Raw genomic sequence first — 19,921 nt, 5'->3', positions numbered from 1 at the left:
GAACCATCATATGGAATATTTAACTAAAAAACTTCGGAGTATCCTATTTCGATTTAAGCAAGTAAGCCAATTTTTGAGGTTTAAATGTAAAAAAAATACTGTATCACAGTTTGGTTGAGTCACACCTCAATTATGGCATTATTGACTGGGGAGGAGTATCAAGGAGCTATCTAAATGCCCTCGAAGTGACTCAAAAACGATTCCTCCGAATGATTCTCAACAAACCAACAAGATATTCAAGCTCACTACTCTATACTGAAACGCAAATATTGGATGTTAGACAACTATACATTATTCAGATAGGATGCCGTCAATATAAAAATAAATACGAACTTACCACTCACAATCATAGATACGCGACAAGATCGAATAATCAATACTGTATACCAACAGCTCATAAAACAATAGGTCAAAAAGGTTATTCCTACTTGACACCTAAATTATTCGGGCAACTACCACAAAGAATTATCGATGAAACTTCTTTTAAATGCTTCAAAACCCAACTAGTAACATTTGTTAAAGAAACAGACAAAACAAAAATACACAAAATGATAGAATGCTGAAACAAAAACAGAGAAGAGTAAACTCATGTACGAAATGTATGTCTGAAACACAATCATGTAAAAATGTATTTATAATGTTTTAACTGCATTTTTTTGTTTTCTTTTATAATGTTTTTTTTTTAAATTTTGGCACACCAGCCTATATTCACCACATACAAGTATGCACAATACTTCTGTGGATGTCTAGATGTTTATTCAATTTTATTCAATTTTAATTGTATTTTATTACTGTATTTTGTTAAATTTATGAATAAACGTTATTATTATTATTATTATCAAATAAATTATATCCTAGGGTATTATCCACTTTTGATAAACTCTTTTTGGTTAAATGTTAATTTACCAGAAAATACATATATGAAACAATAATAAGAGCTAATGATTGCAACAGTTCTATAACGTTCTGCTATCTTTGAAGATTTTTTGTACGGCGAGATGGTTGCGCTGTTAATAAACGTGACAAATACTACCATATAATAAAATTATTTCTTCAGCTGCCTCCCAAAACACCAGTTTAATATCTAAATAGTTTTTTCTTTGGAATTATATGGAAGAAAATATTGATCGACATAGTTACAAATATTAATGGATTGAGTAAAATATAATCAAACTTTGTGATAGACTTATATGGAATTGTGCATGGCATAGTGGCGCATTCGTTTGCAAAATTGTCGTAATTTTTTTTTAAATGTCCGGGAGGTGTTCCTGATTATAAAAGTGTAAGATGACACTTGGTATCTTTTGATGTTATTGTTTAAACAACGAAAAGCTGAATAAGCCAGAAAAAAATGCATTTTTTGCAATGAATTATTTTTTTTTATATTTTTATATATTGTTTACAATATTTCGAATGAAAAAAGTCCGTACACGTATTATCGTATCTCTAACCCATTAATAGTGAATTTTTTGAAATTCAAAATCGCCGAAAATCCTAATTTTCCTGAATTAAATAATATACCTAAGAAATTGAAATATTATAATTTTTAATTTTTTATCAAATATTTCAACTATCTTAATCAAATTAACCTAAATAGATTTGAAGAATTTTGGTTTTTTATATGTTTTATTAGTCGAATTTTTTAATGAAAAATTAGACTATTACGGTAGGCATAGAAGAAAAATGGGGGGCACATCATTTTTCCCATGTCCCACCTCCTGAGCACGCCTGAACAGAAATATATATATATATATATATATATATATATATATATATATATATATATATATATATATATATATATATCTGTTTAAGCTACAATTCTTATTTTCGAGCAATTGCTATGGGTCCGATTTGGTTCAAAATTAGCATACATGGCTTTTTTGGATGAATATTTCGAGGGGTCACAGTGCAAAAAAAGTGGTTTTTGACCTTTGCTCACCTCTGAAACCTTTGAAATTTCACATGTAGGTTCAATTAATTGCGAGATGATTTCCTATCTAAGGTCGAAACTTTCCATCTTCACCCCTCTCCATTTTATGGTTATTTTTGTTATATTTTCTTATTTTTTGGCCAGAAAAAGTTTAACTAGAGGGTTCGAACTTCGCATGCAAGTAGGGGTGATGTTGAAGAATTGTCTTTCTCAAGTTCAAAGTTTTCTTCTTCAGTTCTTCTAGCACAAAACGCCCGAAATCATTTTGATCGTTGTAACTGTTGAACTGGACCGCCTCCTATTTAATGAATAATACGAGTATGATCGTTGCTAGGGTGATTTTTTTTACTTCCCATTTTCGAAATTTCTTGTCATTATGACAATTTTTTCTTTGTTGTCAATTGGAATTGAACAAGAGGGTTCGAGACCACCGGGTCTATTGAAATTATGAATTTTCATTCGAGAGAGAAGAGTTAACTTGTCAAATGAAAAGTTATTGAGGAATAGCCAATTTTCCATATAAAGAAATAAAATTGAGAATTGATATCATTTCCAAGAAATTCATTTTATGCAAAGATTTTAAATATAAAAAGTATATATTTAGGTTGCTTAAATATACGAGGATGTATTGATATCTAGTTAGCCTAGACCAGTTCCATTAATAAACAAAATATTGCGTTACCATAGCAACGAACAATAACTTATTAGAAGTGTCAGTGTAAAGTTTGATGTCAAAAAAGTAAATCAGAGTTACGCAATAAATTGGAAGAAAAAACATCTCCACCAAAATTGTGAATTTAAAAAGGTTACCAATCGGGAAAGCCAGTTAATGTGTCAGTCCCCGAAAATATTGATGCAGTTCATGACATGATTTTATCAAACCGTCGAATTGGGCTAAAACGGATATCTGAAGCACTGAATATTTCATACGAACGCGTTCATCATATAGTTCACGTCAATTTGGATGTGAGAAAAATTGCTGCAAAATGGATCCTGAAATGTTTGAATGTTGACCAAAAGCGTGTAAGGGCAGAAGATTCGCGTTCGATCTGTGCTCGATTTGAAAACAATGTAGACTTCGTAAACCGAATTGTTACTATGGATGAGACTTGGGTACATATCTACGATCCAGAGACAAAGCAACAATCTATGGATTGGCAACACTCTGGTTCACCAAGACCTAAGAAGTTTCGTGTCCAAAAATCTGCTGGAAAAGTTCTTGCTTCGGTTTTTGGGATTGCCATGGAGTAGAACAATAACTGGAAATTACTATTCGACATTACTGACCACTCTACGGGAAAAAATTAAAGAGAAAAGACGCGGAAAAATATCCAAAGTTGTTTTGTTTTTGCAGGACAACACCCCTGCACACAAATCTCATTTGCCATGCAAAAAATTCGAGATTTAGGGTTTGAATTACTAGAACACCCCCCTTATTCACTGTCGTAAATTTTTTTCCAAAGAGGAAGTGCTAAAAGTTGTCGAGGTGTTGTTTGCAAAAAGAAACAATTTTTTTTAAAAGTTTAGGGAAGTTGCAGGTTCGTTGTAGTAAAAAGTATCCAATCAAGAGGAGAACTTGTTGAGTAATAAAATATTTTGACATTGAAATTTTGTTTGGTTCTATAGTAAGCTAAGAATTTTTCAATATATCCTCTTATAACACAAAAAATTCACCTTGATAATCTTTATCCGGGGTATTTCTTCATTCATGTGACAAAATTTAGTGATTGTCAATATAAAATAATGCTCAGATAACAAAATTTTCTCAGCTCACTTTTGTAGAAGATACAATGTGTGACTAAAATTGAGTTTCAATTTTTTTTCTCAAATTTATATAGAAATTCAAGAAATCAAGAACATCTAGATGCACTAATATATCAAAAGGTATAAGAAATAAAATTGAGAATTGATATCATTTCCAAGAAATTCATTTTATGGAAAGATTTGTTTGTGTATTAGTTAAATTCTTCATTCGACGAAAAATTCGACTTGACGAGATGGAGCTCTGCTGCTCACGGCTTTTTTTATGTTATAACAATATACTCCCTACTCGCAAAAACTTTCGAGAGAGAAGGATTTCTATCTCACTCCCATCTCAATATATAAGATGAGTGAGAGAAAGGCCGACGACGCGCTTAAAAAATTGTTTGCTATTTTTCAGCAGTAATACGTTAAAAAAAATATTCTTACTTCTTCTAATCTATTAAATTTTCCAACTTATTGTTATGTGTAATGAGATTTTTATTTATTATTAAAATATTTTATATACGTTTTTTGGTGCTAACAGCATCAGAATTTTTTATACAGAATCAATCATTACAGTATACATTGACCAAATTTTGAAAACGATTTGCGGTGAATTCTTTGTATGTGGATCATTGAAAAGAATGATAGAAATCGATGATAGGAAGGAATTATCTTCAAATTTATGTATCATCAAAAATGTACTTGCAGTTTACTGGAATATATTTATTCATAAATTCAAGATATAAGTATATATATATTAGAAATTGTTACTCCAATTTTGTCATCAAGAGAATTATAACAAAATTTATAACAAGAGAACAGATTTTAAATATGTTGCTCGAAAAGTTTCCGACCTCAACCCGTCAGCCTTTAAGAAATATAACTGAATTGTTGTAAAGATTTTAATGAAGATGGAGAAAATTGAGTATCGAACTGTCATTAATTATATGTTTATGAACCGGAATACGCTTACGCAACTGATATACGACTGTAAAATTTTGGAAATTCAAATGTGGTCGTATAAGCTATCGGCATATTAAAAAAAACGTATTTGCCCCAAACCCCCAGACCAGAACTCCATTCGTATCAATATTTTCCAGGCTTTATTGATTAAGCAAAATGAGTTGGATTTTCTGTATCTGCTTAACTGCAGATAAAACCTGGATCCACCACTACCTTCTTGAAACTAAAAACCAGTCAAGAAAGAGGATTGAAAAGGGCGAACAATGCAAAGTCAGCCGTAAAAGTGATGGCGACCGACATGGAATTGTATCCATCGACTATCTTCAAAAGAGTGAAACAACAACGGGAGGGAATCACACATTATTTGAGGATTTGAGGAAAAAAGTGCTTTTCCATCAGGACAACGCACCTTCGGTGATAGTCATATTAAAAAAGGTCGTTATCGTCTATTTTGTGGAAAAAGTTAGCGATTATTATTTGGAAGGGTTAAAAAGCCAGAACATAGCTGGAAAGTGTATCTTCAAAGGAGAATATGTTGAAAAATAAAAACGATTATGGAAAAAATGTCTTGTTTGTGAGGTCTGAAACTTTTAGAACAATCCTCGTAACAACAGTTTGTATCAATTTTGGATTACCCAAGATTCAACACAATGTGACATTATGCTGTATTTTCTAGATTGGAGCGCTGCTGTTGGGCATCGGATAGAGAAGTTTGGTAGTGGTGAAATGAAGAACTATAAAATGATTAAGTAACAACAATGAATAGATGTGGTCCTCGGATAGAGACAGAGAATTTCATTCTAATTAATATAAATATTACGTTCTTGAATAATGTTTATTAAGCAGTAATGGCTAGTGATTACCTACTGAAAATTATCTTATTAAAAGAGGAATTTGTATAAAAACAGGAGCTGATGAACTTTTATCAACATCATTTAAGTTGATTAAGATAGTCAATGCATTCAGTGTAGCACCCCTTATTCTAACTTTTCATTTGTGATGAGCGTGGGAAACTTAATTGTTCAAAAATGATAATACAATTCAATGTGATATTAATGAATTAAACTTATAGAGTGAGGAAACAGATACTTTTGCCTCAATTAATAAATTTTCTGGATACGTTTAAACAAAAACAAAAAAATGGGCCGTGTGGATACTCAATGTTCGGGGTTAACTGACCAGGTCTCGCACTTGTGGATATTCACTGGACGCGATTAATTGATCCCGTGTCGCACTTGTGGATAGTTACTGTATGGGGTTAATTAACTCCGTGTGGCATTTGCGTGGATATTCCTTGCACGTGATTAATTGTTCTCGTGTCGCACTTGTGGATAATTGTTATACGGGATTAATTGAGCCGGTGTATACATACTTTTGTGTATACATAGCGCACTAGTTTAACTTTGTCGCACTTGTAAATAGATATTTTTCCATTCTCACTGTGTATGTTAATTAAGTTGTTCACTATTATTGTCTCTTTAATAATATTTTTGCGTTTATATGTCTAAAATAAGAGATTATGGACACACTTGTGATGCTTATAATTCTATTATTATCATAAATGAAAACATATTTTATTTACACTAAACTGATAGTTGGTCGTTATGCTTTTGAGAAAAGGTGATTGGTACTACTAATCTCAAACCTCTTGTGAATTTATTAAAAAAGAACCTGCATAAATTAATATATATTAAATAGTAGGAGGTCGTGAGGTTTTATTACAGAAATCCATTTAAAAATACCGATTTGTATCAAAACGTGACATTTGCAGGGAGTATCATATTCAGGTTTGAATATCGAGGTTAACCTTGGAACATATTAGAGGTAGGTAGGCACATAATTTTGCAATAAAACTGATGTTTTGAGCGTTGCCATTTCTGCAACTGAAAAAATGCGATATCGACTTTTATATTTATATAACAGAAACAAATTTTGTTCAACAACAAATCACAGGACAATGATGGGAAAACTTTTTATATTGAAAAATAATATTTGAAAAGCTCACCTACCGTATGTCCAAATTTCAGAATTGAATTTATCAAATTAAGTGTTTTTTTTTTAATGAAATGAACATTTGATGTGTGATTAATCGTGTTGGGTATTGAAAACGAGAGTTGTCTAGTAATGTTATTGCGAAGCCTGTGGCAATTTAGAAATTGACTAAGTTTTTGATATTGATCGTTTAACAAACGCAAATTTGTGCAAAAACTGAAATTACGTTGAATGATTTTCTATTAATTTTTAAAAAGACCTTCTTCTTCTTTCCATGCCTTCTCCTAACGGAGGTTGGCGACCACTACTTTAAATGCTTCTCTACCTTTTGCTATGTGAAACAATTCTGGCACACTCAGATTCGTCCAGCCTCTCACATTCCTTAGCCACGACTTCTTCTTTCTCCCGATACCCCGTCTACCATCTACCCTGCCTTGCATAATTGTTTGCAGAAGAGTATACTTGTCTCCTCTCAGTATGTGACCTAAGTATGCTGTTTTCCTTTGTTTTATGGTCCTTATCAGTGATAGTTCTCTGCCTATTCTGGTTAGCACTTCTGCATTTGTTGTTCTTGCAGTCCATGGGATCTTTGGCATTTTATGATAGAGCCAGAATTCAAATGCTTCAAGCTTTTTTGTTATCTGAGCTTTCAGCGTCCAAGTTTCAACTCCATATAATAGTACGGACCATACGTAGCATTATACAAATGTTAATCTTTGGTTTAGAGCAAGAGCAAGACCTTACTGAAATAAAATGCATAGAATCTTTTCGTGCAATTTTTGGTGATTGAGCACCATCAGAGAAGACTATTTACAATTAGTTTGCAGAATTTCGTCGTGGTGGTGCATCCATCAGTGATGAATGTCGAGAAAAAAAGCCACAATCTGTTGTCAATCCGAGAAATATCGATGCTATGCGTAACATGATTAAAAAAGATCAGCATGTGACTCACAGACAGATAAAAGCATCTCCTAGGATATCACAAACTGCAATACAACCATTTTGCATGACCATGAACAAAAAACGTCATATTATTTCTCATTACGACAATGTCATCTTCCATAAATCACGTCAAACAACTGAATATTTGTCTCTTTGCCCGTATTCTTCGATTTATCGCGTATTAACTTATTCTTGTCCGTCGCTGTCACCTTAGAAGTTGTTGAAAACTCGAATCCATGTTTATATATCAGCTTCAAAGTGGAAAGAATGTTCCCAGAATTGGTTTGACATATGTAAAAATGTATAGACTTTAAGGGCGAATCAAATACATTCTTTGAAACTTATTGGCTTCTGTTTCATTTTTGGCAAACGAAGAAAGTCTTGATTTAATTACTTTTATTGCACAACGGTAACATATAGGCATGTATACCTGTTGTTTATTGAGTTATTGTTGAATAAAAAAGGCTATTATATTCATGGGTAGATAATATGTGGAATTAGAAGTAACAATATATGCTTTTATGTTAGCTGCGTGACTTCTATGTTTTTTGTTTGAATGGGATACTATGGTAAGGCAAGAACATTGGTGTAGAAAGTGTATTATCACCATGACATAGTAAAAAAATGCTACCAAGGCAGCGAGAGTTAGTTTCAGAGTTATGAGTACATCCTGGTCATTGACTGGGGAGTTAAACAAACGATTTGTCTTAAACAAAACACCAAAAAAAAAGAGGTTTCAGCTTATAACAATTTATAGAAATTAACTGTGGAAACGAAACAAACGTTGTAACAAATAATTTTTCGTTGGCCTGTGAAATTTCAGGTAAATACTGTATGGTTTTAGTGAAAAGTTGCCGTTGAAAATTTTATATAAAATGTGATGTTCCTAATTGATTAACTGTTTACATCCGCGTTTTCCTCGTGTATATACAATTACTAAGCTCCTTTAAATAGATCAACAAAAATTAAAAAGAAATCAGTTAAATCTTTCAATGTTAAACAAACTAAAATTGAATGAATATATATTCGGATTTTTGTTTGCTTCTGCTATTTTTACGTAAAGTATCAGAATTTATTTTTAAATCAGGTATGTTATTATTTTTTCATATATATACGTTCAAACTTCATTCATGGTATCGAAAACTACAATCCATTCATTTTGATTAGAGACAGAATGAATAGATGTGTAACATTAATCAGTGATTATGTTCAATGGACACGAAAAGCCACCTTTTCTTTGAAGAAATTGGATTAGTTTTTTTTTATTTATTCACGAGCGATCAAATTATTTGAGCGCATACAATCAATGTAATTCAAAAAACAATGTACAGAAAATTGTTTTTAATAATAGCCCCTTAATGTAATAAGTATACTGATAGGCTGTAATATTTTATATCTTTAAAGTACAAATTTAAGTTGAACAATCGAAGTCTACTACTGTCAATTAATCTGAATCTAAATCAATTTTCAAATTAAAATGAAGTAAGTAATGAAAAACTTTTGCATTGAGAGCGCGTGCTCTTGATTTGTTGACGATTCCTCGACCGTTATAAGCAGTCTGACTAGCCTGACTTAGCTCCAGCAACCAAACATGAACCACGTTATAGTTATTTTCAACTAAGGTTCTAGTTATTCAAATCGAAGCAGTTTAGTTCCGATTTTATTAATATCCTACTTTCCCTGTTGAATTGGATCTAAATTCCTTGTTATGATGATTAAGCTTTTTATATCGAAAATGTATAACAGCAAATTAATTTTTGTATCTTCTGTATCTGTTAAGCGATTAAGCTACGAATTACGATTAGACCTTAGCAAGCGTTGCCATTTATATTTTTAGCCTTGGGAACACTCAATGTTTCTGATTGTTACTCACATTTCTAGTGTAAACTTTACATTGTTAAACATAATCCATATACGGTTTTCAAATCAATTGAAAAATTAAGTCTTTAACACGGAATTGATCTATGAACATTCTCGTGCAGGTTATCACAAGAATTCGTCCAGTATTATTCTCAGGCACAGTAAATAAATCGTGTAATTAATTCAAACGTACCTGATTTTTACTTCAAACTGATGAACTCATGCATCAGCCAAGTAGACGAAGACAAGAAATAATACAGCTACAGCTGTAGACCCTGCACACACCTGCCAGTTCAATACAAGCCAAAAACTGTTAGAGTTCGTCGAGCCATTTTTATTTTACCTTAAGTTTTTCCTCAAATGTTTAGGGTCGTGAGGTTCTGGAAATCTTTCCAACCGGGTTAAAAGCCTAACGGAAGAAGGACCATCCCAGGGTAGCCAAGTTGTGCACGGAGAGTCTTAAGACTTTGCACCTCGTCAAACTGGCCACCAAGACAGTTAGATACGATTGGAAGTATGCGACTTCAATTGCATCCTTCTCGTCGTGACCCTGTTGAAACTAAATCTAGCAGTCGCACCTAACTGTATCCGGACTTTACTCTTTTAGAATGGACCAACTTTCCCCTAGCTACTCGTGGAAACAACCATAGAGACAATAGAAAATAAGAAACGGAAAAAGATGCTGCCAAAATCATGAGAGTTGCTATTCTGCCGAGGGCGTTCCCTGAGACTGTTCTCAGTCGCCACTTTTGTTCCTCTCTAGGAGTAAAGAAATGGAAGAAAAGAGGCGTCAGCAGCTAATAGAAGCGCAGAATGAGGGATTTCATACCTCACAATGGGAAGTTCGAAATCGAAAGGACGAAAGTAATGGTCAGCTCATTAGGGTAGGTATAGACGAACAATTCTACCTGACCATCAAGAAATAGAATGTGCAAGCAACGAGACTGCTGCGAAGATCACCAAGAGGCACATATTCTTAGTGAGACGGATGAACCTAAAGTTTGATGGCGGGCATCAAAATAGTCCAAGTAAACGTTCACCACGTAAAAAGGACATCTGCAGTCATCGCCCAGGCGTTCACTAAAGAAAACCTAACGACATAAAACACCTTTGTCTTTCAGAATTTCTGAACAGAGACCTAGTACTATTTCGAGCACGGCTCGAATACAAGAAAAAACGTCAAGAAATTGTCATAGTCTCCTGCTACTGCGATGGGAACGGGACTGTTCCGCCACCAGAACTGTAACTAGTAGAGTACTACCAGAAAAAGAAGCTACCAATACTACTAGGATGCGATGCAAATGCGAAACATTGTTTGGGGGAGCAAAGACACCAACAGCAGAGGTGAACAACTCTTGGAATACATTTTAACTAATAATCTTTACATACACAATGTATCATAATCATATTCAGTCTAGAGACAAATTCCACTGAGCCAGAAATCAGTAGGTATCTAAGAAAAACTGATTGGGAAATATATAAAACCAATATTCACTACAACTTAGGGAATATCCAGACCAGTAAGGCTAGACTCCATATGAGTCTGGAGCAAGATCTCAGAGAAGTGAATGAGGCTATACTCGATGCATTCGAATCGAGTACAAGTTAAGAACCGAGAGGCGGGATCTCTTTAATAGAGCAAAGTGTTCTGGATACTGACAGAGCTACACCAGAAAACGCACTGCCTACATCAAAGAAATGAGAAAAGCGAAGCAACAAAGCTTGAGAAAATTCTGCAAGGATATTGACTCTACACCTCCGGCTTCAAGACTTCACAAAGTCTTGGCGAAGGGCAATGTCAATACAACCATTGCACTGAGGAAGTATTGTATTTCTTGATAGTGTAACTTCAACGACAATGGAAACAGGTGAAATTTCGAAATAATCTTGAGTTGTATTGAGAGTGAGATACGAAGTACAAACAATATTAGAATGAATTATAAGTTAAAGTATCCAATATTCCATAGATGGAGACACGATATGGAATAATCTGGAACGTCAGAGCCTCGGCAGATTTTTCTCCAAATTTTAATGTAGATTTACACATTTACATTATTTAAAACATATATATTTAATAGTGTTGAGTTGGTAATTCCAATATAATTTAAACATTGTTGGCTAGCTTGTTAAAACATAAACTTAAACATATTGATTAAGCAATCAGCACATGTTTGAATAAACTTGAATACTTATTCAAAGTGGCACAATCTTACGTTTTTAATTAATAAGTTAGTTAAACGTTACTAAATACCAGTTTCGCAATTTAAATATAAAAATGACACAAAATATTTGTACACGCGCTCCTTACATTGATTCAAGCGGTATATGTAACTAATTATAGTGCAGGAGCCACCATCTGTTTTTTCAGTAATTAGAAACAAGCTGAATCTTCATTATTAGGGACAAGATACCAAAGTTTTCCTCTGTGAAAATTTTCCATGAACGTAGTTAATGAGGTGCGCAGGTACAAAACATTCTGATTGGACGAACTGTCTTCTGACAGTTTCTGACCAACAGTAGATTTTTTATTGAAAACTGGATAATAAACTCGAAAGAACAATTGTCCTACAAAATGCATAGAAATTATTAATAAGCTAATGTTGATTTGTTCCTGCAGAATACGCATAAAACAACTCATCTCTACTTAGTCACCATCGTGACACAAGGGTTTAACGGATGAAAAAATAGGTGGGATCCGTATGGACTTTATCCAAAGCCTTTATCTTTCTCAAATACTAGTATAGAAATATTTTACTTGCGGCAGTTAACAGTGTATGTTTAATATTCATGGTGTTGCTACTAATAAAGCCAAGTTTTATGTATAACATGAGGGATTGGTCAAGAACGGATCACATGAAATTTATTCGTTTCTAGTTTATTATACCAATGAAGCTTTTCATGCTGGTGTTATGTATCTTCTTATTTTTTTTTATGGTGCGCTTGGACAAAGTAAATCTTGACCTAATAGAAACTGGCCAATTTGACAGTAACTTCAGTATAATCAAACGAAAAAATAAAACCAATGACACAGTAAAACAGTGTGCGGGACTTATGTTGCACTCTGCTGCTATTGAGGACCAAGTTTCTGGTGGAAATAGTAGAAAGTGAAAAAATACAAGATTTTAAATAAATTAAAAAATATCATAGCTATGGAGAATGAAGCAAAAAACATCTCGGAAGGAAAACAAATAGAATTCAACAACTTTTATTGAGTTTTATTGTTCTAATGAACATGTAGTCAAAATTGAAGTGATAAAATTTATTGGTGGATTACATGAACTAACTTTTGACTTTGAAAAACCGGAAACTGATTTACCAAAACTTTCAAAGATCAGTTCTTAACCAACAAAATGTACATACATATCAATATCAATAAAATCAATAACCTGAAGAACGTCGAAGTCTATACACCTACAAACAATGTTGGTGAATTTTTATTAATAATTCGAATTGTTACCTCGCATCGAGAAATTTCATTTAGAAAACCTTGGATGTACTTATGAAGACTCAGCTCCTGGAGTATTACTATAAATGCATTTATATATTGACATTAACATAGGTAATAATATAGTTTCTTTTACACGATTTGCATACGTTGTATTGTTTACATATTTGAATATTTCCATTTTAAGTCATGCGCAAAACGCCAATGACCGGTAGCTTTGTAGTGTTAACCATTTACAGAGTTGCCAAATCCATTTATTTCAAGCCGAATTTCTATTTCGGAATTAATCCCATTACACCTACAGTTTTTTTTACCAAACTTAATCAAATAAAAAAACACTGAGCTATCAAAAAAAGAGTTTCGAGGCTATCATTCTCTTTTCTATTGATATATTTGTTTTTACAGTTTGATCTATACAAATAATTTCTGTTGTGACATACCCTAGTTATAGTTATTTATCAACAAAAGTCAAAATTAAATAAAATTTGAATATAGACATTTTCCACAAAAAAGTAGAAAATTTCAGGGACAATTTCAGAATATATGATAACTGCGTAATCATATAAGTAAACAAGTTATAGGAAAAAGAAGAATAACTTCATGTATAATCATCCAAATCAAGAAACTCTAACATAATGCCATTTGTCCACTACATTTCATTAAAAAAAAAACACAAACGAAACGTTTGTACGCTTCTGCTTAATCTTGAAAACTATAATTATCCCAGTAAACGCCGATCATTTGTGTAGAGCGCCTCTACATAATCTATGTAGTGATCTCTTTGATTTGGGCCAATTTTTATCGACCACAAATGAAAAACCACAAGTGGAAAATAATTGTGCAAGTGACCCACTCACACGACATGGCAAGTAACAATTATTCGCCACAAGTAATAATTGAGTCCGATTTATGAATAGTATACTTAATATCGAACTGAACATGAAAAATTGTCTACACGATGCACAGTAGTTCGAAACTAGTGATTCTCTAGATTATAATAGTTTTCTTCCTTGAAAACTTGTATTCATCATATATTTTGTATTATAAGTATACGTTTTATTACAAATTTTGAACAAGCAACAATTATTTGTCAACAAATAGACACACTTTGGTCTGAGTCTTCAAAACTCGGTATTTGAGCTGACCAGAATTATTTAAGAAATCTTCAGTTCTTACTTTTCTGGCTCTGAGCTCTCTACAATGACGGAAAACTTTGTTAAGAGCTTCTTGACCCATTTCCTAAAATTTTCAGAATGGAAGTGCAAAACAAACAAAATGTGAACAAACAATGGGGTGTTTTCTAGGACGTTAACCTTTGGTGCCAATTGTTTAAACATCAATTGAGGACCAAAGAGTGACGTATTTCTTCTATTAAGTACCCGGGTTATAAATCTGCGTAGTTTTTTTATGGAGATTTTTTTAACACGATATAATGTTTTCAAAATCTCCTGAAAATCCTTGTTTAATCTCAATCTAAATTTTCTACATAATAAAACCGTCATTACCAATTTATTCTTAGTTTGAAATCACTCATACGAATTAGAAATCACGAGATTATTCTTTACTGAAAATCATTAAAATTAAAAACTTGTACAATCAAAAGATAAGATTTTGTATACTGCAGTACTATGATTCCACATCATTGGAGGAAGTCTTCTTCAAGATGGTCCCAAAAAGCTTTGAAGAATTGAAGTGCGATGGCAAAATGCCAGCAAATCGTTTGTCCTATCATTGAAACGTTGGTACTTTGATTAGAAAAAGCTCTAAATCTTCTGAAAAGAATACCTGTTCATCTTATTTCTGGGGGCAGACAGGTGACTAGAGACGAAATATTGATTTATTATGTAGACTTTAAGTGCATTAGTCACACATAGTGTTTTTACTTATTACAATATAGGTTAAATACATTTTTTGTTCAACTAAAAAAATAATTTGTCTCGAGCTTCCGATTAATTAATTGATGCAAAATAACAAAAAATCATTTGCCGTAATCGAAATAATCAAGCCGTATAATCATTTTTTTCCACTTTCGTTGTACTAGGCGACTCACAGTGCAATATTTTTAATGACATCACTATTGATAAATTTATCTATTTGTGGTAGTTAATTCGCACTCGAATCGGATTGATTTATAGACGCCACTCATGATGTATATTTCTATCTACATGACCACATATGGTCTTATACCCAATTGAAAATAAATTGAAAATTGCTAAACTCACCTTGTGGTACTATGCGAGGGATCACTGATGTTTCTTCTTTGTTGCTTCCTTTGCTGAAAATAAAAACAAAATGTTATAAATACTAAAAATATTGAATATGAAATGGAAATTCATCTGATTGATAGAATCGATAACGAAAATAATAATACTATAGGAATAACGGCAATAATATTTTATATTTAGATGAGTTTAAGCATATCAAAAAATAGCTCCATATATTTCCGTTACAATTCGAATAATTATTTAATCATGTAAAATTACAGAAATTTTAACTGAAGCATGTAATCTATTGAGATGGGAATTACTGCAAGGCACTTGATAGATGGAAAATACCATTTTTATCGGTAGACTTCTTTCAATTTTTGCACGATTACTGGAAGTCTTTTTTTCCTAAAATTCTTTATTTTTCGCGTGCACTAACTTTGCTAGGATACAATTTACAAACACCCCATTGACGGCATTTCTGTAGCGAGAACTATAAATATATTTTACGTGATGAATTTTTCTTTCACTGGAACTAGTTTTCGTTCAATTTTTTAACTTTATTTGAATGAATTTTATATTTAATGTTGTTTAATTTGATTACACATTTCAATTTCAACACTTTCCAGAAGATAAATTATAATATTTTTGAAAAATAATGCATTAATCTTCTGAATTTGAAGCTGCTGATAATTTATTTTTTTTTCTGATCGACCAAAAGACATTCCTTTTCCAATACGGACCTATTTTAGTTTAATGGATTGTTTCAAATAGTGGATAAGTATTGTATGATCTCATCATATATAAACGAGGTATGGGTGTGACTAGATATATCGACAAATAAATACGACATTAAAAAATGTACCTCGATGAAACAGATTTAACCGTTCAACGTTTGATTTACATATGATTAATTCTAGAGAAGTTTATAATGTAAAATGATATATTATTCCGGTTTAAATAATTTTTACTTGATACTAAAAGCAGTTACGTTAAATTTCAACAAGCAAACATAATTGTTGTTTTGACAGTGAATGTTAGGATGAAATTCTGTAATCTGAACCTGATTCATTTGTTCCACATATGTCCAAGAATTTGAATTATTAGTTGTTTCACGTGGTAAAAACGCCTCAAAGGAGTTTTTGTAATATGAAGAAAGTATTTAATATGAAGATAGTTTATAAATTTCGTCAAGAAATATTTATTAATGCGACAAACTTGAATAATAGATTACCTCGTACCCGTTAAACAAAATTATTAGTCCAATCACCTAAGAGAAGAATAGAGTATTACCCCGCAATTTTTTCTGACAACATCGATTGGTTCGAAAAATTTAAATTAGGCTTGTATTAACCTTTTCATCAAAGGTTATGCAGACACGATGTGTGCTTCTGCTCTTTATGGGTGAAATATATAAAGAATATTCGTAGCGAACTCAGAAAGATGTAACAATGTGTTTGCATATAATGTACAATACAAGCAAACAAACTTATTTTTATATATAAATGCATATAAATGCTTAAAAATCATTTTAAAGGCAATTTTTAAAGCTACGACTCCTGTCTAGACTTTTTTATGTCCTCTACTTTTGAGATTTTTGAGTTAAAGAGGTTTAAATATTTGAATTAGAACTTCTAACAACTATACCTCGTTTAATATTCATCGTAGAAAAATTTTAAAAAAATGTATAAGTATTACAGAAAAGGAGTTTTATTTGATAACTCCTATAATTTTAGATAAATATTTTTTAAAAAATTCAAAAAGGAATTGAGAAAATTATATGTAGTTTCGATATTACGACTTCAAAATCAATCAAACTTCTTAAACACATTGTTGGAACATGAATACACTTATTTGTTAATGAGTAACATTCAATTTTCATTATAGTGGAAAATATGTGAGTGCAAGTTTTGATTTTTCCTTCGAAAAATAATCATTTTATTTTCATTGAAATCAGTTAACTTTTGAGTACAAGACTTTTTTCATAACTTATTTCATTTTCAAGCTCTCTAGAAAAGCTTTTACAAAATGTCCTCAAAAAAGTGACTGTTTTCTCGTTAGCAAACTGAATTTCTGGAACTGTTGAGGGAAAGGATGGAATGAGACATAAGTAAACTTCAGTCTCGATTATACTTTGTTATCGAAACGGACGTCAAACAGTGTAATTGTGAATTTTGTGGTAGTGTAAACATTATGTTCAGTATGATTTCTCGTTATTTAACCTTGATATGTCTCAAAGTCGAAACGTCAATTTTATCTCTATTTCAAATATTATTTATTGAAATTGAAATTTTAAAACACCAAAAAACAACAGAGGTAATATTATGTATCAAGTGTACTTGATTATGAGTGGTTTCTTATTGGGAACGTGGCAATGAAACACCAAAGTGGACTAACTTTAATATATTTTCCGAGCTTTCGAATACTTATGTAATCATCGTCTAGGACTCAAATTATGGTCAAATACAAAATGAGAAATTTTTATAAATGTATAACAATAATAAAATTTTACTTACAATAATGAATTAAGTCAAATTTTATTATATTATACATAATATAAGTTTTATTATTTTATCCAAACAACCTACGAACCCAAGAAATTAGAGAAAGGAAAAAAAATATACTCAAATGGTTGAAGAAATCTAGTAAATATATATACATGGTGGCGCATATATTAGCAACAAAATGAAGATATACCAGCGGTTTCAAATGATTAAATGTTTTTGTTTGACCTTGGTCCAAATCTTCTAATCCCAGCAGTTGTTTCAGCGCATAGTTAGTACATGTTTGAGAAGCCATCAAACAATTGTGTAACATTTTCACTAGTTAACTCCCCAACCAGGACAAACTGTGTCCTGGGAACAGACAAGATAAACGTATTGAGGATATATCATCCTCGTTGGAAAACAAACTTAGTACATATTTTTAATATGATAGGTACCTATAGTGCCGAATCTATTTTTAAATTTGAACCAACGGAATTTGTTAATGACACAGTTATCGAGAAGGTCGAAAATATAAAAGAAATCGATAGTTATTCATGTGTACAATTCTATACCATTATCAGAAATATCATGACGCACGTTATTACCAATCGTTTTGTCAGTATTGTACGAAATGTTTATATAAACCTTATCAGTGAATAGTTATAATGAAGAGATGATATAAAATTCGGTGTTTTTATAAAACTCACCTTTTCGGATTGTTCCTTTACACTTTCTGATCGATTAATATTGCTATTGTGTTTCTTTTGACTTCCGGCAGCAGGAAGGATGGTACTACTGCAAAAAAGACAATCAGTCCTTATTTCAATTAAAATTATAGTTATACAGTTTTATATGTACTTTAAAACTACTACCAAGTAGAACGATTAATGTGATTTTTTAGACCTATTTTTTTATTTTCCTTTTTTATCCTGTCTCATTTTTCTGTACGATTTTTGAACAATGACAGGAAGAGTATAAAATATTCTAATTTGAAATTTTCAGTATAATATTGGAAAGGTTGGATGCGAATTTAAAATACAAATTTTTGTAAGATCTGTTAAAAAAGTTTTACGAAGTAGAAACTAGCACTTAGAAGTAACTTATTCATAAAATTTGTCAAATTAATGAATATCTTAAAATAGCAGTCGATAAACTATTAAAAGGAAAAATTTTAAAATTAAAAGGTAAAAAATTTACTAGTTGTACCTTTTTATTTAGAATAAACACAAAATGATGTTCATAACACAAATATAGAAAGTTACATAAATAGTAGCTTTGGTTTTTTATCTCTTTTGATATTTTGATTAAATATTTTTCTTATACCTTGTTGTTTTAACTCTGGATTATTTTGTTAATGTTTTCCAACATATCGTCGGCTTAAGTAGCAAACCACGTAATTACACCGTTTTTTCCTACATCAACATTTTGATGCCATTAGATAGATAATTTCTGAATGCATCCAACAGAAAAGTATAAATATAAAACCTCGCAATCCCATACCGCCATTTTGTTTAAAGCTAACCGCACTCCGTGTTAATTCACATTTTTCTTCAATTCATTTTTTTGAAATTTGATATCTGGCCACTATTTCAATCCTTTAATTAAAAAAACATTTCAATTCTTCACTAATTTTTTTCATCGTCAAGTTTTTTGTGTCTTCTGTAAAATTTAGTGCTATGGAGTTATGAGGTTTGCCACTTAAGCCGACGATATGGTGATCCAGATTTCATCTACAGTTATTAATCGATTAAAAAAAATCTCGACTCTTTCTGCTTGAATCCGGTCAATGAGGTCTGGGAAATGTTTAATTGAATGCCCTTCTTTTCCAGGTTAGCAAACACAGCATCCAACGCGCGGATAGCTCACGCAGACATAATTGTTTACAGTATATGACAAATGCGTTCTTTTGATAAGTCGGTAATCTCTTCTATGTCTCTAACTTAATACGAAGCTCGTCCAGTAACATTTGGTGATTTTTTTCTATGAAAGTCATTGGTCATCCGGAACGTTGATCATCAGTCAAGCTGATTGGTCACGTTTGAATTCAAATGTCCAAAATTTTACAAATACAAAGAGAAACTAACCCTTCTCTCTTATGCCATTTATTTTTTACGCGGTTCTTTGTCTGTTTTTCATAATAAAAGAAAACTTACAGCAAACTAGCAACAAAAATCAAGAATAAATATATACTCAAAAGATAAATTTACCACAAAAGACGAAAAGATGTGTTTGTCAATTTAGTTGATCTAACTGATGTTGCAACTTATATGCAATGGAAGAGGCACCAAACCAATTAAGTTGGCATTTGCATGTTGTCTTTCTTTATTTCAAATGGCCTTTGATATATTTT

The 19,921-nt window shown here is 31.8% G+C and overlaps 1 protein-coding gene across 4 annotated transcripts in view; it reads right to left on the bottom strand.

Moving 5' to 3' along the window:
• Positions 1-19,921, bottom strand: part of LOC130441850 (rho guanine nucleotide exchange factor 12) — a 229,572-nt gene that overhangs the window by 50,370 nt on the left and 159,281 nt on the right. For all 4 annotated transcript variants that reach the window (XM_056775661.1, XM_056775664.1, XM_056775662.1 and 1 more), the window contains 2 exons: positions 18,279-18,366; positions 15,104-15,156 (listed from right to left, as the gene is read on the bottom strand). In XM_056775661.1, coding sequence (XP_056631639.1) covers positions 15,104-15,156; positions 18,279-18,366 — 141 coding nt within the window. The remainder of the gene's footprint in view (positions 1-15,103; positions 15,157-18,278; positions 18,367-19,921) is intronic.

This window comes from Diorhabda sublineata, chromosome 3 (genome assembly GCF_026230105.1).
Source record: "Diorhabda sublineata isolate icDioSubl1.1 chromosome 3, icDioSubl1.1, whole genome shotgun sequence".
Classification (NCBI taxonomy): domain Eukaryota; kingdom Metazoa; phylum Arthropoda; class Insecta; order Coleoptera; family Chrysomelidae; genus Diorhabda; species Diorhabda sublineata.
This window is presented reverse-complemented; position numbering and strand designations above follow the sequence as displayed.